Source organism: Salmo salar, chromosome ssa09 (genome assembly GCF_905237065.1).
Source record: "Salmo salar chromosome ssa09, Ssal_v3.1, whole genome shotgun sequence".
Lineage (NCBI taxonomy): Eukaryota > Metazoa > Chordata > Actinopteri > Salmoniformes > Salmonidae > Salmo > Salmo salar.
Genome location: NC_059450.1, coordinates 56,696,588 through 56,720,016, shown reverse-complemented (window position 1 = coordinate 56,720,016; position 23,429 = coordinate 56,696,588). Strand labels below are relative to the sequence as shown.

The 23,429-nt window shown below is 42.3% G+C and overlaps 1 protein-coding gene across 5 annotated transcripts in view; it reads right to left on the bottom strand.

The window, feature by feature from the left end:
- LOC106611507 (protein diaphanous homolog 2) overlaps positions 1-23,429 on the bottom strand; it is a 687,763-nt gene that overhangs the window by 87,233 nt on the left and 577,101 nt on the right. For all 5 annotated transcript variants that reach the window (XM_014211777.2, XM_014211776.2, XM_014211774.2 and 2 more), the window contains one exon: positions 21,040-21,204. In XM_014211777.2, the coding sequence (XP_014067252.1) occupies positions 21,040-21,204 (165 nt within the window). The remainder of the gene's footprint in view (positions 1-21,039; positions 21,205-23,429) is intronic.

Below are 23,429 nucleotides of genomic sequence, written 5' to 3'. Positions count from 1 at the left end.
AAGACACGACAAGGGTTACAAATTGTATTGAAAGCAGGTCCTTCCACACAGGTGTGGTTCCTGAATTAATTAAGCAAAAAACATTCCTTCATCCTTAGGGTCATGTATTAAAATGCCCAGTTGCCTATTATTTTGGCTACCATGTCTAGTTACCTCAGTGCCTTGGAAAGAGGGGTCTCAAAGGAGCATAGAGGTGCCTTGGAAAGAGGGGTCTTACAGGGCATTCGGAAAGCATTCAGACCCCTTCACTTTTTGCACATTTTGTTACGTTACAGCCTGATTCTAAAATTGATTAAAATGTTGTTTTTCCACTCAACAATCTACACACAATACCCCATAATGACAAAGCAAAAACAGGTTTTTAGAAAAGCTATTTTCAGGTCTCTCCATAGATGTTCGATCAGGTTCAAGTCCCGGCTCTGGCTAGTGTCGTGATGTGTCTACCATTAATGTGATGACGGCTATTCATTGAATATTTACCTCCGACGTTGAAACATTACCCGATTTAAATTAATTATGTAACAATTAACTCATTAGGAATCTGGGGCACCATGGGAAAAGTTTGTTTAATGAGTTACCGTTTCCTGAATTAACTCAATAATTTATCAGAATATATCGTTATCATCCCAGCCATCAATTAATCATTTCCTCATATCAGTCTCATTATGAACATCGTTGACCTCGTAAATCTGCACAAACCCTAGCCTAAAAGTGATGATTCAGCAATACATAAATTGTCTTAATAATTTATTTACTAACTAAATAATCACACATAAATACATAAACACACACACGTTATAGGTTATTGATTACTAACATAATGCAATGAAAAGACCCTAGTGGACTAACCCGATATGATGGCTTGTTACACAATGGAAAGGGAGGGGCATGTAAGGAGAGGGAGAGACAAAGAGAGTGTTCTGGTACATACATGTGGAAGCTATGCTCAAGAGAATGAATACTTTGCACATGAACGACCGCTCATTCAGAAAAGAAATGCAACACATATATTTATGTGTGTATGTCTTTGTCGTCTCTTTGTTGAAATCACCAGGTCCGTCTATGGGGAGTAGTTTGACAGAAGTCTCTGATTTGTCCACCAGAGGACACAATGTCCTTTGTAGTTTCTTTGTTCTGGAGTGTTTGTTAGAATGTATCCATCAGAGATGTATCATACAGTGGTGATAGGGAAATATTATTCTTTTCTCTTCTTCGGTCGAGTTTCCTAGACTATTTAACATGTACAGCTGCAGACTGTTAATGTGTAGTCTTTATCTTCTTCACTCATTGAGAGTTACCATTTTCTGGTGTTGTAGTTTTAAATCATTTGTCAGCCGTGTAGCCACTGCTCCACGCTGTCTGATCAGTATTTAAATTGCAACCATTTCAACGTGTGGACTGCGTCCTCACGTTCTCTGGTCTAGTATGTTAATTCTTTAGCGAGTCCTTTTAAGTACCTGCCTTGGAGGATGGTTCCATCATGTTGCCACAATGTCTGTGCTCACATGGGCGTGGTTACTGACTTGGCAAAAGTTTATATGAAAAATAATTATCATCTCATTTAGAAGGCTAAAGTCACATTGCTATCTTTTCACAAATAGTTTCATATTTAATTATCTAGGTTTTACAACATTTAGATGCAAACCTGGTAACTCGGACGTGTCTACTTTCAGAGTTACAGGTATCGTGTTATACCATCCGTAATGACGTCACAAATTGCTAAATGATATGACATGATTATTGTTTGGATGCCCAAAAATAATTTCCCACATTCTTTATGTTACAAATATTGTTTCATTATTCACTTTTGGATGTTGGAGTTCTGGCAAAGTCTCCTTTTGATTCCCACCAAGGAGAGAGTCATGCCACAGGGACACTCAAGGAAATTCAGAGACTTGTCCCAAAGCCACTCCTTCATTGTCTTGGCTGTGTGCTTAGGGTCGTTGTCCTGTTGGAAGGTGAACCCCAGTATGAGGTCCTGAGTGCTCTGGAACAGGTTTTCATCAAGGATCTCTATGTACTTTGCTCCGTTCATCTTTCCCTCGATCCTGACTAATCTCCCAGTCCCTGCCATTGAAAAACAGGCCAAAGAGTTCAATCTTGGTTTCATCAGACCAGATAATCTTGTTTCTCATGGTCTGAGAGACCTTTAGATGTCTTTTGGAAAACTCCAAGCAGGCTGTCATGTGCCTTTTACTGAGAAGTGGCTTCCATCTGGCCACTCTACCATTAAGGCCTGATTGGTCGAGTGCTGCAGAGATGGTTGTCCTTCTGGAAGGTTCTCCCATCTCCACAGAGGAACTCTGGAGCTCTGTCAGAGTGACCATTCGGTTCTTGGTCACCTCCCTGACCAAGGACCTTCTCTCCCGACTGCTCAGTTTGGCCTGGACGGCCAGCTCTAAGTCTTGGTGGTTCCAAACTTCTTCCATTTAAGAATGATGGAGGCCACTGTGTTCTTGGGGACCTTCAATGCTGCAGACATTTTTTGGTACCCTTCCTCAGATCTGTGCCTCGACAGAATCCTGTCTCAATTTCGAGTCTCATAGCAAAGGGTCTGAATACTTATGTAAGTAAAGTATTTATGTTTTTTTTATTTTGTATACATTTTCATTATGGGGTATTGTGTGTAGATGAGTACTTTAAAAAAAATCAATTTTATAAGAAGGCTGTAACGTAACAAAATTCTGAAAAAGTGCAGGGGGACGGAATACTTTCTGAATGCACTGTATAATGGTGTGCGTGCGTGAGTGTGTGTGTGTCAGTCACCAGATCTCAACCCAATTGAACATGGGAGATAAGGGACTATAAATAGAAGTGCACTAAATATGGAATAAGGTGCTATTTGGGGTGCAATCACAATATCTTCAATATAGAGCCATAGCATGAGCAGAATACTTTTTACTGGGACTTAATAAGGACACTGGTTGCGGTAACACTGAGGCCTCCTCTCTGTACTCTGCCCTGTGTTGTGGAGATGTAGCCTTATGAGCTTTCTGAGCCATTTCCTGAACATCCCAGGTCTCATGCATACCCTATACTGAACATGGGGCACTACACTGCAAACTGTGAAATCTAAGCAAGCCTAAATATCTGATATCGAGTGACTTAAAATGTGAGTTTTATTTCGTACCAACATTATTGGCAGATAATTTAGTTATTTAAAAACATTTTAAAGGCTTTGATTCAAAAAGTGAAATTGATCTTAGTTCAATATATTTTACCTTAATCGTCTTATTTATAAAAATATCCTGAAATAAGATACATTAAGATAGATTTCACATTTTGCAGTGTAGGCTTATTCAATTCAATATTTTTCCTGACTTGTTTACTCCTCTTCCCTGACCCTATACACAGTATAGCCTAGTAGTTCATCCTCTCCAAGCAGGTTCTGCTCCTATACACACGAGCTGGCCCAGTCCAAGGAGTGTGTTTGATTCTCCATGCTAGCGTAGTAAATATAATGTCCAATACATTGCTTCATACGTAGCGGTATAGAGTAGAATGGAATAGAGCTGTTTTAATTGCACACACACACACACACACACACACACACACACACACACACACACACACACACACACACACACACACACACACACACACACACACACACACACACGAAATAGATAATGTAGATTTTGTATCTCATTTACATGTTAACACTAACACTATCACTGTAGCACAACAGAACTTTGGGCAGCCTATGTGTTTATCCACCATCTGTTTCAGTATGTGCCAGCTTCTAATGGAATGGTGTCAGAAACTTATGGGGTACAAGTACACTAACTTGTTAGTCTTTGAGGCGCATTATTATAATTTTTTCCTTACTGATAGTGCTTACAGTGTGAATATCAGTGACTTAATCATTGAGAGCCAGTATCCATAGCAATATGTTTGTGTGTCTGTGTACTGTACTACACACGTGAGTTTGTGTTAGAAGAGTGCAGCAGCTGTGGAGGATGATGCAGCAGTCACAGGGGCGTGGAAGGAGAAGCATCATATTACCGGCCCCATCATTATTATCACATTAGCATACTTTTGAGATCGAGCCAATGGCCCTGAAAAGATGGGACACACACACACACACACACACACACACACACACACACACACCGGTCACGCAAACACAGAAACACACTTGCATGCATACACCCACCCACGAATGTGCACACACACACACACACACACACACACACACACACACACACACACACACACACACACACACACACACACACACACACACACACACACACACACACACACACACACACACACACACACACACAATGACACACACACACCTACCAGCCAACATAATTTGATCTCTAAGCTTAAGCGATGATGCTTGCAACCCCACACCCATTAGTCTTGCTTTATTGGTCTTATTAGTAAGTCACTCAATTAATGACTAAGACTGTTAGCTCGTCCTCCATCTGCCCGGGCTTTGATAACTCATTAATGTAGAGATCCTCATCCTCCTCTCTGCCCCTGGTCAGGATTACACACACAGAGCCGACTGATTGCATTTCACTTTGACTCCATCCACTCCATATTCAAATATGGCCGTCTATATTAAAATAGCAAATTGTCAGGGCATTTCTATATATGTGGACCTTATGCGCCAAAATCTAAAGATTTTTATTTGCTTCACTGTCAGTAGAAAATAACCCATAGCTAATGGATTATGTTATCTGTTGTAGTCAGCTCTATGAGGTCTATGTACTTAAATGCCTCATGACAGTCGGTGTTGCATTAAGCCAAGGCATTTTAGTCAAAGCAATTTAGAGGAAAGTAGTTTTCCAATTTAGTTCTTTATCGTCTGGGATGGCCCTGTGTGTAATGAATGCATTACATAGGCCAAACAACACTGTGATGCCGGCGAATAAATGTTTAGCCTCAAATTACTAAAAGCCCATATGATGAACTGTAAAGAAACATACATTTACTGTGCATGTTGAATGAGTGTCAGAGTAAAATCAATTGGAAAGTTAAATGAGGTCTCCGTCGTGAATATGAATTTCTTTAATGACCCCAACTGCCGACCAGTCACAATATCCATTTGCTGTATCACTATAGCTGTATCAGCATTATATACAGTATACCCTAAGTGCCTGTAGTTTAAATGATGGATGATGCAAATACATACCGCTAGCATAGCCAAAGCATAAATACCCTCCCCAAGACAGATCCACAATAGCTGGCTAGGCTGTTACTGGCTAACCAAGCTTAGCATGGTGCAAAGGGGAAGGGCTGTTCAGCTAGCATCTATAGCTGCAAAGGAAACGGTTAAGTTATTTCACTTTTACATGGGGAAAAACAAACAACCAAAATGAAATATACATTGATCACCAAACATTGCTCGAAGTTAGAAGCATTGAAGCATCTGTCAACTGGAGCTCCCAACGAGTAAGGAAAACCAGATGAAATATCAGGAATATAGTTGCTGGTCATCGAAGGATTGTTTATTTTATACACTAAGAACAACACCACTCTCTATCCCAACCCTCAACTCAACCGCCCACTTCCCCAGGCCACTCCTACTCCTTGGCATTGAAGTCATAATCTGTAATAATTTATTCATAAAGACCTATTTGCTTGAGAGAAAAATGTACTTCTTAGCGGTCACCTCCTTTCAGAGGCCGTGCAACGGCAAATCCTTGGGGAGTGCCGTGTCGTATGCTGGCACACTTTGATCACCGGAATGAAAGTTAGTTTTAGATATGGGAAGGAGAGAGAGAAGAGAGAGAAGAAGCTCAGACAAGGGGACCTTGCCATTCACATTAATAGGTTTGGAAAACTTTGTACTTTCTGGACATTGTGTCATCACCCTGACACATTCAAAACAAATTGGGCACCGGAAGGAGAGGGAGAGATGGAGGGAGAAAGGAGTTAAATAAATGTTTAAAAGACTTCTACCTGGAAGGTAGGGTCTCTGCTTTGCTCTCTACCATTTAAGTTTGGACAAATATCCCTACTTTAAGAACAAAATGTCCCTGCACCAAACAACCCCTCTTGAGCATTCTGTATATTTTTATGAGCGTGTTTTTCTGACATTTTATTTTAGACTCCCCTCACGTTCAGTCCAATAAATGTTATACCTGTGTTTTTTAATAAACTGGAAATGTGTTGCTGTTTGTATAATTTGCTCTGTAATATTTTCCTGTATATTCAGAGGTTTGTGTTGAAATACTGACATCAATTGATCATGGTGTAGTTTTACCACCTTGATAATCTAAATATATCCAAAGCAATCCGTTTCTGTCAGTGGCGTGTATTCATGGACACGGTATATTCTATTTGACAAGAGCACATGTTCACTCAACAACCCTCAAGCCACCACAGTTTTTCTGATCTTGCAAACTTGGGCAGTTCCCTTAACCTGACATAGAAAGTCTAAAAAACACATTATGGCAAGCCTGAAACTAAAGCTCTTTGGTCGAGTCCGGAACAATGAGGCTCTCGAACCAGGCCGCAGTGATCAGTGTCCAGAGGCACAACAAACAGGTGAAGAAAAACAGAGACATTCTGAAGAAACTGGTCATCGCAGTAATGTACTTGGGAAGGCAGGAGCAAGCCTTCAGGGAGCACGATGAGTCAGCAACAATTTTGTGGAACTTGTCAATGCATTTGTAGTGTTTGACACTGCCGTGGTGTCATCCTCATAGCAGCCAGGAGGATGACACCACAGACATATCCTGCAAATGTCAATTGACAATCATAGCACACTATATCAAATGATAAATAAGGATGTTATATGCTAGAGATTCCTTTTTTTTGTTTTTGTTGTGAGTGCAGAGAGAAATGCAGAGGCTAAACTATTGGCAAATACAACCAAGCAGCCAAATTCATTTTCCAGACTTACAATGGGGCAAGCTGCAAGAGGGCAGCGAAGTGGGGTTCAGGCGCTCGTGAAAAGCCACTGTCAATACGCCCTGTTTATTCATTGTTATGCCCACAAAGTACATTTAGTTTTATGACAAGGGACAAGCAATATTATTATTATTTTTTTATCCATGGACAGTTGTCATAACTTTTTTACCCGGTCATGCAAAAAGACAAGCATGCTTACTGAGGTTGACAATACCATTCAGGTACAGGGAGGTTGTGCTACTCCTTGGAATTTCAAAAGTAGAGCAGTGCATGCTGTGCATGAAGGCCAGAGGTCATTGGACATGGTTTTTGATCAGATCAATATTGAGCCAGGCTGGGATAAATATTAAATCGTCCAGAGCAGTGCTCTGAAACAGAAACTGAAGGAGTTCATGTTACAAGTACGAAAGGTCATTTTCCTGTCTGAAAAGGATTCAAACCTACATACACAATCGTTGTGGACAAGAGAGACAAAAAAATGTAAACGGAAGAGGGTGTACGGCATGAACTTAATTGACCATTTTTCAGCATGAAAGAGAGGAAGATGGTATTCTTCTGCAAGTAGGGTAAATCAACATGTTTTTTTTCTCTTTTCTCTTGCGCGCACACGCACACACACACACACACACACACACACACACACACACACACACACACACACACACACACACACACACACACACACACACACACACACACACACACACACACACTGATTGATTGGACTGAATTGTTTTTGGTGTTTTTAAATTGCTAATGTATTAAACTAGGTATATTGTTGATGTTGTTGAAATGTTGAAGTTGAAATGGTTTGTGTTGTCATCTTCGCCGTAAGATGATGAGTATCTAGGATTCCATCCAATTGGCGACAAATTTTAATGCGAATATTCTAAAACGCAAATTTTCCCACCAGTGGTGTGTTTCCACAAAACGGACTTGTTTCGGATAAAAGTCAGTGCACACAAAATATTATTTTTCATGTATCTAATAAAAATCTAAAGTTTCCATCATATTTTCAACTCTATTAATAGGTTTGTCACAAAAACTGTTGGGTTATATAGCAAACATGTATACTCTGGTCTTGGCACATGCACTCTAGCCAAAGGCTCACAAATACAGTGCGGGTAGGCTGTGCGGGTAGGCTAGTCTACATGATAAGAATATTATGGATAAGAGCAAGAATTGTTCTTCAAGCATTAAACATCATGTCATAAGAATAAGACCTTGGATATTTAGGAGCATCAACTCTGTGAAGTGCAGGTGGATAGATGGCATCATTCGCGCAAAACTGAAAGCACGAAGCACCGCATTTAACCACGGCAAGGTGACAAGGAATATGGCAGGATACAAACACAGTAGTCGTTCCCTCCGCAAGGCAATCAAACAGCCAAAACGTCAATATCGAGACAAAGTGGATTCGCAATTCAACAGCTCAGACACGAGACGTACATCGGTTGCTCCACTAACAGTTTTGTGATTATGCTGCGGGACTTAGAGGTAATTTGTGGTTTAGTACGGTACCCTGCGTCACCACTTCATTGCTCCAGACCAGCGCAACAAGGGGGAGTGCTGGTCTGCTTCTCAAAAATGCCATCTGGTGCTCAAACTAGCACTAACTAGCATTAATGGTACCAGTGGTTGGCACTTAAATAACGTGCCATAGAATACTGCGGCACTACACCAGCTGTGCTGCAGTACGTTGCAACTTTTAAAGGACGGACCACCGTATGTGGCAGGGTTGTGGCAGGGTACAATCAATCACGGACTATAAAAGGAAAACCAGCCACGTCGCGGACACCAACGTCTTGCTGCCAGACACGCTAAACACGGTTTTTGCATTGTCATTATGGGGTATTGTGTGTATTTAATACATTTTAGAATAAGGCTGTAATGTAACAAAATTTGGAAAAAGTGAATACTTTCCGAATGCATTGTTTGTGGTTGAATTTATTCTGCCACTGTGTGACACTCTTTTGGAACTGTGTCTGTGAAACATTGTAAGCCACAGTGGTTGCTCAACTAAAAGTTTTGAGATTATGCTGCGGGATTTAGAGGTAATTTGTGGTTTAGTACGGTACCCTGAGTCACTGCTTCATTGCTCCAGACCAGCACAAGGGGGAGTTAGAGCACTGATTATGCTTTTGGGTCCCAAGATGCTTATGTGTCTAACTGACAATGAATGGGTGACATAAACTAAATAGAAACTGATGAAGGATGAAGAAGGTGATTGAAATTAGAACAATAGTGTAAGAATTGCTATTCCACTGTCCTGCACGCACACACCATGAAAAATATACATATTTTTGTGTTTCTACTCATCAGTATTACTTACTAAAACTGTTGTTACATTAAGGTTTTTATTCTAAGAGAAACAAAAATGTTCAATTATATTCCATGATATTCTTAAGATGTATGTGTTGACTGAATATAAGCACGTGATGTCTTCTAAATGATCAATTTGATGGCGCAGTCATATAGCCTCGGCACCTACATAAAGCTGAGTGACTCACTCATTCCTGACTGACTCATCAAATCAAATTTTATTGGTCACATACACATGGTTAGCAGATGTTAATGCGGGTGTAGCGAAATGCTTGTTCTTCTAGTTCCAACAGTGCAGTAACATCTAACAAGTAATCTAACAATTCACATACAACTACCTAATACACACAAATCTAACGGGACGGAATAAGAATATGTACATAACAATATATGGATGAGCGATGGCCGAGCGGCATAGGCAAGGTGCAATAGATGGTATAAGGTACAGTATATACATATGAGATGACTAATGTAAGATATGGTAACATTATTAAAGTGGCCTTCTTTAAAGTGACTAGCGATCCATTTATTAAAGAGACCAGTGATATGAGTCCGCCTCTCAGCAGCCTCTCTGAGTTAGTGATTGCTGTTTAGCAGTCTGATGGGCATGAGATAGAAGCTGTTTTTCAGTCTCTCGGTCCCAGCTTTGATGCACCTGTACGGACCGCGCCTTATGGATGGTAGCGGGGTGAACAGGCAGTGGCTCGAGTGGTTGTTGTCCTTGATGATCTTTTTGGCCTTCCTGTGACATCGGCTGCTGTAGATGTCTTGGAGGGCAGGTAGTTTGCCCCCGGTGATGCGCACCCTCTGGATAGCCTTCCGGATGAGGGCAGTGCAGTTGCCGTACCAGGCGGAGATACAGCCCGATAGGATACTCTCGATTGTGCATCTGTAAAAGTTTGTCAGGGTTTTAGGTGACAAGCCACATTTTTTCAGCCTTCTGAGGTTGAAGAGCTACTGTTCTTCACCACACTGTCTTTGTGGGTAGACCATATCAGTTTGTCTGCGATGTGTACGCCAAGGAACTTAAAACTTTCCACCTTCTCCACTACTGTCCCCTCGATGTGGATAGGTGGGTGCTCCCTTTGCTGTTTCCTAAAGTCCAATATCATCACCTTTGTTTTGTTGACGTTAAGTGAGAGGTTGTTTTCATGACACCACACTCCGAGTGACATCATCTCCTCCTTGTAGGCTGTCTCGTCATTGTTGGTAACCAAGCCCACTACTGTTGTGTCGTCCGCAAACTTAATGATTGAGTTGGAGGCGTGCATGGCCACGCAGTCATGGGTGAACAGGGAGTACAGGAGGGGGCTGAGCACACACCCTTGTGGGGACCCAGTGTTGAGGATCAGAGAAGTGGAGATGCTGTTTCTTACCTTCACCACCTGGGGGCGGCCCGTCAGAAAGTCCAGGACCCAATTGCACAGGGTGGGGTTGAGACCCAGTGCCTCCAGCTTAATGATGAGCTTGGGGGGTACTATGGTGTTAAATGCTGAGCTGTAGTCAGTTAAACAGCATACTTACTTACATAGGTATTCCTCTTGTCCAGATGGGATAGGGCAGTGTGCAGTGTGATGGTGAATGCATCGTCTGTGGACCTGTTGGGGCGGTATGCAAACTGAAGTGGGTCTAGGGTGGCAGGTAGGGTGGAGGTGATATGATCCTTGACTCGTCTCACAAAGCACTTCATGATGACAGAAGTGAGTGCTACGGGCAATAGTCATTTAGTTCCGTTATCTTTGCCTTCTTGGGTAAAGATGCTCTGGCACCCCAATGGTGGAACAAGCTCCCTCACGACGCCAGGACAGCGGAGTCAATCACCACCTTCCGTAGACACCTGAAACCCCACCTCTTTAAGGAATACCTGGGATAGGATATAGTAATCCTTCTAACCCCCCCCCCCCCAAAAAGATATAGATGTACTATTGTAAAGTGGTTGTTCCACTGGATATCTTAAGGTGAATGCACCAACTTGTAAGTCGCTCTGGATAAGAGCGTCTGCTAAATGACGTAAATGTAATGTAAAATGTGAACATATTGAAGCATGTGGGGACAGCTGACTGGGATGGGGAGCGATTGAATATGTCAGTAAACACACCAGCCAGCTGGTCTGCGCATGCTCTGAGGACGCAGCTAGGGATGGTGTCTGGTCCAGCAACCTTGCGAGGGGTAACACATTTAAATATCCGTGACGTGGCTGGATTTCTTTTTGTAGTCCGTGATATTCTGTAGACCCTGCCACATACGTCTCGTTTCTAAAACGTTGAACTGCGACTCCACTTTGTCCCTACACCGACATTTCGCTTGTTTGATTGCCTTGTGGAGGGAATAACTACACCATTCGGCCATATTCACAGTCCTTTTTCCATGGTTAAATACGGTGGCTCGCACTTTCAGTTTTGCGTGAATGCCGCCATCCATCCATGGTTTCTGGTTAGGGTAGGTTTTAATAGTCACAGTTTGTACAACACCTCCAATACACTTTCTTATAAACACACTCACCGAGTCAGCGTATAGATTGTTGTTATTCTCTGAGGCTGCCCGGAACATTTCCCAGTCCGCGTGATCAAAATAATCTTGACGTGTGGATTCCGATTGGTCAGACCAGCATTGCATGGTTCTAGTCACGGGTACATCTTGTCTGAGTTTCTGCCTATAAGACGGTAGGAGCAAGATGGAGTCAAGTTCGGATTTGCCGAAGGGAGGGCGAGGGAGGGCCTTCGCGGAAGTTAGTGTAGCAGTGATCGAGTGTATTGTGAGTGCGAGTGCTGCAATCAATATGCTGATAGAATTTAGGTAGCCTTGCACTCATATTTGCTTTGTTAAAATCCCAGCAACAAAAAAAATACAGCCTCAGGATATATATATATACAGTTGAAGTCAGAAGTTTACATATACTTAGGTTGGAGTCATTAAAACTTGTTTTTCAACCACTCCACATATTTATTGTTCACAAACTATAGTTTTGGCAAGTCATTTAGGACATCTACTCGTGCATGACACAAATAACTTTTCCTACAAGTGTTTACAGATTATTTCACTATATCACAATTCCAGTGGGTCAGAAGTTTACATACACTAAGTTGACTGTGCCTTTAAACAGCTTGGAAAATTCCAGAAAATGATGTCATGGCTTTAGAAGCTTCTGATAGGCTAATTGACATCATCTGAGTCAATTGGAGGTGCACCTGTGGATGTATTTCAAGACCTACCTTAAAACTCAGTGCCTCTTTGCTTGACATCATGGGAAAATCAAAAGAAATCAACAAAGACAGAAAACAAATTGTAGACCTCCACAAGTCTGGTTCATCCTTGGGAGCAATTTCCAAAAGCCTGAAGGTACCACGTTGACCTGTACAAACAATAGTATACAAATATAAACACCATGGGACCACGCAGACATCATACCACTCAGGAAGGAGACGCGCTCTGTCTCTTAGAGATGAACGTACTTTGGTGAGAAAAGTGCAAATCAATCCCAGAACAACAGCAAAGGACCTTGTGAAGATGCTGGTGGAAACAGGTACACAATATTTATATCCACAGTAAAACGAGTCCATAACCTGAAAGGCCGCTCATCAATGATGAAGCCACTGCTCCAAAACCACCATAAAAAAGCCAGACTACGGTTTGCAACTGCACATGGGGACAAAGATGGTACTTTTGGAGAAATGTCCTCTGGTCTGTTGAAACAAAAATAGAACTGTTTGGCCATAATGACCATCGTTATGTTTGGAGGAAAAAGAGGGAGGTTTGCAAGCCGAAGAACACCATCCCAACCGTGAAGCATGGGGGTGGCAGCATCATGTTGTGGGGGTGCTTTGCTGCAGGAGGGACTGGTGCACTACACAAAATAGATGGCATCATGAGGGAGGAAAATTATGTGGATATATTGAAGCAGCATCTCAAGACAACAGTCAGGAAGATAAAGCTTGGTCGCAAATAGGTCTTCCAAATGGACAATGACCTCAATCATATTTCCAAAGTTGTGGCAAAATGGCTTAAGGACAACAAAGTCAAGGTATTGGAGTGGCCATCACAAAGCCCTGACCTCAGTCCTACAGGGAATTTGTGGGCAGAACATAAAAAGTGTGTTCAAGCAGGAGGAATGAACTCCTATATATATATATATATATATATATATATATATATACACTGCTCCAAAAAATAAAGGGAACACTTAAACAACACAATGTAACTCCAAGTCAATCACACTTCTGTGAAATCAAACTGTCCACATAAGAAGCAACACTGATTGACAATAAATGTCACATGCTGTTGTGCAAATGGAATAGACAACAGGTGGAAATTACAGGCAATTAGCAAGACACCCCCAATAAAGGAGTGGTTCTGCAGGTGGTGACCACAGACCACTTCTCAGTTCCTATGCTACTGCTCAAAAAAATAAAGGGAACACTTAAACAACACATCCTAGATCTGAATGAAAGAAATAATCTCATTAAATACTTTTTTCTTTACATAGTTGAATGTGCTGACAACAAAATCACACAAAAATAATCAATGGAAATCCAATTTATCAACCCATGGAGGTCTGGATTTGGAGTCACACTGAAAATTAAAGTGGAGAACCACACTACAGGCTGATCCAACTTTGATGTAATGTCCTTAAAACAAGTCAACATGAGGCTCAGTAGTGTGTGTGGCCTCCACGTGCCTGTATGACCTCCCTACAACGCCTGGGCATGCTCCTGATGAGGTGGCGGATGGTCTCCTGAGGAAACTCCTCCCAGACCTGGACTAAAACATCCGCCAACTCCTGGACAGTCAGTGGTGCAACGTGGCGTTGGTGGATGGAGCGAGACATGATGTCCCAGATGTGCTCAATTGGATTCAGGTCTGGGGAACGGGAGGGTCAGTCCATAGCATCAATGCCTTCCTCTTGCAGGAACTGCTGACACACTCCAGCCACATGAGGTCTAGCATTGTCTTGCATTAGGAGGAACCCAGGGCCAACCGCACCAGCATATGGTCTCATAAGGGGTCTGAGGATCTCATCTCGGTACCTAATGGCAGTCAGGCTACCTCTGGCGAGCACATGGAGGGCTGTGCGGCCCCCCAAAGAAATGCCACCCCACACCATGACTGACACACCGCCAAACCGGTCATGCTGGAGGATGTTGCAGGCAGCAGAACGTTCTCCACGGCGTCACCAGACTCTGTCACGTCTGTCACGTGCTCAGTGTGAACCTGCTTTCATCTGTGAAGAGCACAGGGCGCCATTGGCGAATTTGCCAATCTTGGTGTTCTCTGGCAAATGCCAAACGTCCTGCACGGTGTTGGGCTGTAAGCACAATCCCCACCTGTGGACGTCGGGCCCTCATACCACCGTTATGGAGTCTGTTTCTGACCGTTTGAGCAGACACATGCACATTTGTGGCCTGCTGGAGGTCATTTTGCAGGGCTCTGGCAGTGCTTCTCCTGCTCTTCCTTGCACAAAGGCGGAGGTAGCGGACCTGCTGCTGGGTTGTTGCCCTCCTACGGCCTCCTCCACGTCTCCTGATGTACTGGCCTGTCTCCTGGTAGCGCCTCCATGCTCTGGACACTACGCTGACAGACACAGCAAACCTTCTTACCACAGCTCGCATTGATGTGCCATCCTGGATGAGCTGCACTACCTGAGCCACTTGTGTGGGTTGTAGACTCCGTCTCATGCTACCACTAGAGTGAAAGCACCGCCAGCATTCAAAAGTGACCAAAACATCAGCCAGGAAGCATAGGAACTGAGAAGTGGTCTGTGGTCCCCACCTGCAGAACCACTCCTTTATTGGGGGTGTCTTGCTAATTGCCTATAATTTCCACCTGTTGTCTATTGGTGTTGCTTCCTAAGTGGACAGTTTGATTTCACAGAAGTGTGATTGACTTGGAGTTACATTGTGTTGTTTAAGTGTTCCCTTTATTTTTTTGAGCAGTGTATATATGGTTTCCAGTTTACATATAGTCCAGTGAAGTTCCTTGAGGGCCATCATGGTGTCTGCTTGAGGGGGTATATACACTGCTGTGACGATAACTGACGAGAATTCTCTTGGAAGAAAATATGGCAGGCATTTGATTGTAAAGAATTCTATGTCGGGTGAGCAAAAGGACTTGAGATCCTATATGTTGTTATGATTCGTAAATCATGAAGCATACACCCCCGCCCTTCTTCACAGAGAGGTGTTTATCACTGTCGGCCAGACGCATAAAGAAGACCGGTGGCTGAACCGACTCTGAAAACATATCCCGAGAGAGCCATGTTTCCGTGAAACAGAGAATGTTACAATCTCTGATGTCTCTCTGGAATGCAACCCATGCTCTAATTTTGTCTACCTTGTTGTCAAGAGACTGGACATTGGCGAGTAGTATACTCGAAAGCGGTGGGCGGTGTGCACGCGTACGGAGCCTGACCAGGAGGCCGCTCTGTCTGCCTCTTCTGCAGTGACATTGTTTTGGGTCGGCTTCTGGGATTAGTTCCACTGTCCTGGGTGGTGGTCCGAATAAAGAATCCGCTTCGGGAAAGTCGTATTCCTGGTCGTAATGTTGGTAAGTTGACGTTGCTCTTATACCCAATAGTTCTTCCTGGGCTAACAATGTAAGAAATAATACATCAAAATAATATTTGGTATAGTTTCCTAAGGACTCGAAGTGAGGCAACCATCTCTGTCGGTGCCATTTCTGATAATCTTGAATATTATTAAAGACCTGATTATTAAAAAAATGGAAAGAATATGGCACCACAACAAACCTGCCAAGGGAGGGCCACCCACCAAAACTCACGGACCAGGCAAGGAGGGCATTAATCAGACAGGCAACAAAGAGAGCAAAGACAACCCTGAAGGAGCAGCAAAGCTCCACAGCGGAGATTGAAGTATCTGTCCATAGGACCACTTTAAGGCGTATACCCCACAGAGCTGGGCTTTGCGGAAGAATGGCCAGAAAAAAGCCATTGCTTAAAGAAAAAAACAAGCAAACACATTTGGTGTTGGCCAAAAGGCATGTGGGAGACTCCCCAAACATATGGAAGAAGGAACTCTGGTCAGATCCTCAAAAGGTTCTACAGCGGCACCATCGAGAGCATTCTGATTGGTTGCATCACTGCCTGGTATGGCAACTGTTCGGCCTACGACCACAAGGCACTACAGAGGGTTGTGCGAATGGCCCAGTACAACACTGGGGCCAAGCTTCCTGCAATCCAGGACCTCTATACTAGGCGGTGTTAGAGGAAGGCCCTAAAAATTGTCAAAGACTCCAGCCACCCTAGTCATAGACTGTTCTCCCTGCTACCACTCGGCAAGCGGTACCGGAGTGCCAAGTCTAGGTCCAAGAGGCTTCTAAACAGCTTCTACCCCCAAGCCACAAGACTCCTGAACATCTAGTCAAATGGCTACCCAGACTATTCACATTGCACCCCACCTCCCCTCTACACACCACTGCCACTCTCTGTTGTCATCTAATTTACTCTAACAACATGTACATACTACCTCAACTAACCGGTGCCCCCGCACATTGACTCATGGGGGTAGAGTAATGGGGGTGTGCCAGCACCCCCATGTTTATATTGTTATTTTTTACTGCTGCTTTTTAAATACTTGTTACTTTTATCTCTTATTCTTATCCATATTCTTTTAAACTGCACTGTCGGTTAGGGGCTCGAAAGTAAGCATGGTCTACACCGGTTCTATTCATCGCATGTGACTAATGACATTTGATTTGATTTTAGATGAGAAAATTGTGCTTTCTGGTCATCAAGGAAAACACTATGTCTGGTGCAAACCCAACACCTCTTATCACCCCGAGAACACCATCCCCACAGTGAAGCAGGGTGGTGGCAGCATCATGCTGTGGGGATGTTTTTCATCGGCAGGGACTGGGAAACTGGTCAGAATTGAAGGAATGATGGATGGTGCTAAATACAGGGAAATTCTTGAGGGAAACCTGTTTCAGTCTTCCAGAGATTTGAGACTGGGACAGAGGTTCACCTTCCAGCAGGACAATGACCCTAAGTATACTGCTAAAGCAACACTCGAGTGGTTTAAGGGGAAACATTTAAATGTCTTGGAATGGCCTAGTCAAAGCCCAGACCTCAATCCAATTGAGAATCTGTGGTATGACTTAAAGATTGCAGTACACCAGTGGAACCTGTCCAACTTGACAGAGCTAGAGTGTTTTTACCTTGAAGAATGGGCAAAAGGCAACAAAATAGGAAAAATGTCAAGAGGGGGAATACTTTCGCAAGCCACTGTAATTATTGACGGAGAGTCTTGTCATTGACATTTTTTTTCTCCAATATACTGTTTGCCTACCGTTTGGCGACATGAGTCTCACTAGTGTTGAGTAATGTGCTGTTAAAAGCTGTCTAGGTCTTATTTATTTAAAAAGCATAGTGAAGTTAGAAGCAATAGGATTTGAAGTAATAGGCTACCCACTGTGGTCAACTATTTCGGCACTGTTTCTTGCTGCTCTGAGATAAGCATGGGGACTGGTCTTGATAAATCAATGAGATTTTTATTTTTACTGAATCTCCGTTTGGGTATTGGTTAGACTACAATTAGGGTGTGGAAATGTTATGCTCTTAGTACTGTAGCCTACTCCCGACCGTCACATTGTACAGCTCCATATTGTACAGCTCTATTTTTCCTAACGGAAACCCAGAGGGTTTCATTTTTCATTTTTCTTAGAATAGAAACACTACAATATTAATCAAATCAATTAAGCAAAAATTCTTCAAATCAATCCCATATACTATGTTCTTACAAAAAAGGTTTTAAATTCTCTAGTACAGCCAATATTGAAGGCTATCAAATGCTTCTCAAAGATGCCCTCTGGTGTTTAAACTAGCACTAACTAGCATTAATGGTAACAATTGCTGACAATGAAATAACGTACCATAAAATTCTGCGGTAGCCCGCAAGGTGTACTGCAGTATGACGCAACTTTTACAGGAAGATCCACTGCATGGCTTTTTTGGCCTTATATTGGCTATCACGGTTCCGTATAAATGCATATCTAACGGGTTATAGAGCAAACAATGCAATTATCACAACATTGGTTGCGAAAAGAAAAAAATCCTGGCTTGGCTACCAACACACACTGGTTTCTCTTTTCTTTGGAACTGAACTATGCATGATTTGTTTGTGTTCTCAAGAATGATTGTTCCAGGAGAAGTACTCATACTCACGCACAATCTGTAAGTCATAATTGGGTCATTATAAATAATTTGTCTCAATTTGTTCATACAGAGTGTGAGGTTGAGTACATTTCTTGGATGTATTTGTTCATTTCTGAAGAATGTATATATTTAGATTTTCAAGGGGGTAAAAGCTAATTGCTATGATATAATCCTTAGTCATTGTATTCAGTTCAATCCAAACACTACTAACTAGCTATTTGAAAATGGTGGGAGGTAATAGCTTAAATACAGCGGACTTATGTAGAAATAATATTTACAATAAAATACAATATATCAGAGTAATACAATACATCATATGCTACGATATCATTCTTAGTCATTGTATTCCTTGAAATGGTGGGAGGTAGCTAATAAGTCTAATACATATTTATTTATTTTTTTACTATAGAATACAATATACTAGAATAGAAAGAGTCACCCTCAACGGTTCCAAGCTCTTCAGAGTTTTAATAAGCCCAGGCCTCGACAGACTTACCACACCCCTCTACCTGCGTAAGACCTGCTTGACTGTTTGACGCACCAAAGGCGGAGGCACTTTATTTTTCTTTCCGACACGTACACTGGCACGCTAATGAAAGTACGTTGAAAGGGGATAAGAAGCTTCCAAAGTCTCTTTTATCAGTGTGGAGCTTACACTCTTCCGTGATACATTATACATTCCATTCTCAGGCACAGGCCGTGTCCCAAATGGCACCCTATTCCCTACATAGTTATCACTTTTTGACCATGGTCTTGGTAAAAAAAAGTAGTGCACTATGTAGGGACTAGGGTGCTATTTGGGAAGTGCCTACAGTTTATGTACGGCTTAATCTGTCCTATAAACCCGCCCCTCCGTCGTCAGGCTCCCAGGTCTGTAAGGCAAATTTCTTTATCTACTCTTAAGACGGTGCCAACTTTCTTAAATCTGAGACAGCTGCTCTTGCTCTTGGTGTAACACACCGAAAGTAAAATGGCATCAGCCATGGATTTCACTAATGGTTTGAGATAGAAGTGCTCATGAATTGAAAGAAGCTTTCCTTTCTAAAAACTGTTTTCAGTTATCGTGTCCCCACTGCTGTTGGAATGGTTCACATTTGTGTTCTCTCAAGAGGAATGGAGAAACATGTGTTTTTGTTACCTCATGAGTTTTGTCCTTGAGTTGAAGTACACTCTAAGAAAAAAAAAAGTGCTATGTAGAACCTAGAAGGGTTCTTCGGCTGTCCCCATAGAATTCCAGGTAGAACCCTTTTGGTTCCAGGTAGAACCCTTTTGGGTTCCATGTATAACCCTTTCCACAGAGGATTCTACATGGAACCCAAAAGGGTTCTACCTGGAGCCAAAAAAGGTTATCCTATGGGGACAGCCGGAAAACCCTTTTGGAACTATATTTTCTAAGTGTACAGTAGAACTACACTTTACTAAAGTCAATGGACACTAACGTATCTCAGCATTTCTCATCCATAATTAATTCAACATAGCAATAATAAAACTCAGGCAGAAATTACTTTTGGGTCGTTCCACGAAATGGATGCCTTTTGAATGTGCAAACTTCTAAGAAATTATCTTTAAAATATCTCTTCTTTCAACATTCAATTTCATGAAGGATATATTTAGCCTACGGAAGATTTTTTTTTTCTTCCCATCTCAGGCATTAAAATCCTATGTACTAAGAGCATTTTATCTGCATTTTCAGCACACCGTCTGTCAACCCTATGTAACCGCCTAACTATTATTTAAAAGCATGTTTGAGATAAAACCCACATTTTCTCATTGATCAAGTATAAATAAAGTCACCTATCAAACTTCTAAAGTTACCATTGGGCCTTTAACAGGGTTGACAATAAAAGGGCTGAGGTTTTAGGTGAAGATCGGCCATTACTCCTCATGTGGTGAAAAGCATGGGACCACATGGTGTTCATGAAATTAGGAATTATACATATGTTACACACATAATGAAAGTTAAATCAAATTCAAGTTTTCCTAACATTAATTGAGCGAACAAGGTTGATGTGTTGAGTTCAACCACCTCAGTCAAAGATGATAAAGCAATTATAAATAGACCAAAAAAGTTTACTTTTCTTTTTCACCATGCTGTTCAGAAGACCCAAATTATGTCACCTGCTGTGAATAATTTAACTTGGTGGAATGGTTGATTATTTTAAATTGTTTTAAAATGAGGGACATACGTGAATGCATCCCTAATCACATGAATATAAATAATAATCTTCAGAAATGACTTTGTCAAAGCAGCAAAATGACTAGGCCTTTACAATGATGGTGAAACTTGGATAAATTTCAGGATAAGTGTGTTGAAATCTTCCTAGAAGTGACAAAGGGTTGGCGTAGGGACATGTCAAAATGATGCATTTTGGCACATTCGCAAGCCTTTATTCATATAAAACATATGATGTATTGAATTCTCCACGTGGTCTATATTAAAGTGCACTTCATTTAATATAACAGGCTAATAACATTCAATATTGGTGCATCATTTCTACTTAAAATTTCAAAGGGATGCAAAATTCACCCATTTTGTGGATAACAAATTGAGGAAATAGAGAAAAAACAACACGTGCGTGTGTTTGTATGTGTGTGTGTGTGTGTGTGTGTGTGTGTCATGACCGTACAGGTAAGACATATTTTCCAAAGAGAACAACTTGTATATGTGCTGTACTCACCACAAAGAGGGTACGGAAGGAGGCCAGGTCACCGAAGAAGTCTTCGACGCTGAGGACATGGGGGTCGAAGGCGTAGTAGCTGCCCAGGCTCTCATATAGCTTCTGCATGTTCTTGTGCATGGTGGAAAGCTTCTCGTATTGCTCCCGCGAATGCTTGGAGAAGCCGTGAAGGGAGGTACAGTCAAGGAAAGTAACATGTACTTTTGATCAATAATACTTGTCAGACCATTTGAAAAATCGATTCAAATACTTTAATTGTGCCTGATTTGAGCTTGCCTTGCTCAATAAACCAATAGAAAGGTCCCCAAACGTTAAACCCCACACATCTGGCACTCCAGGTGAACTGGCACTCCAGGCAGACTGGCACTCCAGACAGACTCATGGAAACGCTCAAAGTATGTGAACCCAGGTGAGAATGTACAACAACACGAAAATTAGACTTCATAACACTTTGTCACCATTACGTGTGATGTCACAACAACAATAAACAGTCATCATTAAGCAAATGGAGAAAAATATAACTTCGCATCATTCACTCGCTTTGTAAACCCACCCATGCAGGGAAAAGAATAGCGGCGCGAAAGCCAGTGCCTTCCAGACAGGAGAGGTCAGAGAATGTGTGTTGTCATACCAACAATAGAAAACCATCCCTGAGCTAGATATCAAACCATCCCATTCACTCGTTTGTAAACCCACGCTCACAAAAAATGCTAAAAGAAAACATTGCATTTCACACAGGGAGAGGTCAGAGAAACTAATGTGTGTGTTTCAATAACCTCTCCATCTCACTTTGGAGTCTTTGGCACCATGGGCTAATAGCATGCAGGCCAGGAGTAATAGGAATGTATTTTGTAGTTGGCCGCAACACAAATGGCTGTTGGAATAGCTGATTTCAGTCATTGTTCCATTGTTTCTCCCAACAAGAGAGGGGTTGGGTCGTCTTGAACCGCGGCCCATGCCGCACTGTGTAATTTACAGAGCAGATGAAGCACTTTCTACAGGGTGAATGGCCATTAACAGCTGCTCCTGTCAGTGCAGCATTATCCCAGCGGCCGCTGAACGCATGGAGACCAGACTCTGGTTGTTTTTTGCCACAAACGCAGATGGAAAAACACACAGTGTGACAGTGTGTGAGATGAGGTGAAAAGCACACCTCTATTGAACACACTTTGCAAAACAACTTTCAGCAGGCATGGATACACACACACACACACACACACACACACACACACACACACACACACACACACACACACACACACACACACACACACACACACACACAACCACTACGGAGCTCTCACTGTCAGCAACACACAACAACACTGAGGATTATTAGACACAACACAGCATCCAACACCGCCACTGTTCTATCAATCACTTACATAATCCTTCATCTATCTACCTGTATCTCCTGATCTATGCATTTGTGCATCTGTCCAAGGCTGTCTAAAGCTGATCTACATGCCTATGGGCTGGGCTGTGGATCTATGGATGGGGCTGGTGTGTATGGGATCTATCAGGGGTGGGGGTGTGATGGCTGATCGGGGGCCTTGCTGCAGCCGTGTCCTCGCCGACGTTGGATCAAGCTGAGCGGGGATGAAAGCAGGGCCGGCGGGAGGCGAGACAAGCTGGATTAGCTCTCAGCGGGTCAGTGTTTACTGGACCTCAACAGCAGCACTGGTAGTGACCAACGCTACAGCCCACACAGCCTGGCGATGATAGATTTATCTGGCTGATAGATGTCTTTATCTCTCCCTTCATCTCCCTTTCCCTTTTTCTGTCACACTGTCTATCTCGCTTACTCTCCCCTTTCTCTCACTCTTGCTCTGTCACTTTCTCCATTTCTCTATCTTTCTTTTTATATATATTGTTTCTCTCTCTTTCTCCCTCTCTCATCAGCTCCCTTTAAAGATGAAAAGAGCTGGATGGAAGGGTGTTTACATCAAACCTTGTTTGCAAACAACCAATCTCTCAAAGATGCCAACTTTCAACAAAGTTGTACAGTAGTTCTATTTCTAGCCCATTAAGGTCTGGCTAAATCACATTAAAGTCCTTCTAAACCACAATAACGTCCTGCTAAACCACAATATGGTCCTGCTTAACCAATGTTCCTGAATATTTTTCTCTCCTCTTCACCAGCTGTAAGCAGCACTTTTAGTGTCACGTGATAATGAGCCCAAATATTTCATCAAATCCACTAATGGTGCAAGGTTTGAGTGTTTCACACAAGTGCTCCCACTCACTTTGTCATATGATTCTAGCTAAACACTAGAACCAATAAAGCAGTCAATTTGACTGCTCATGAAGTCATGCTCCCTCCATTCTTGACTTTTCCTAAATAAGTCTATACAACAAACTGTCGGTGTTGGAATCTTAATATCACAAAT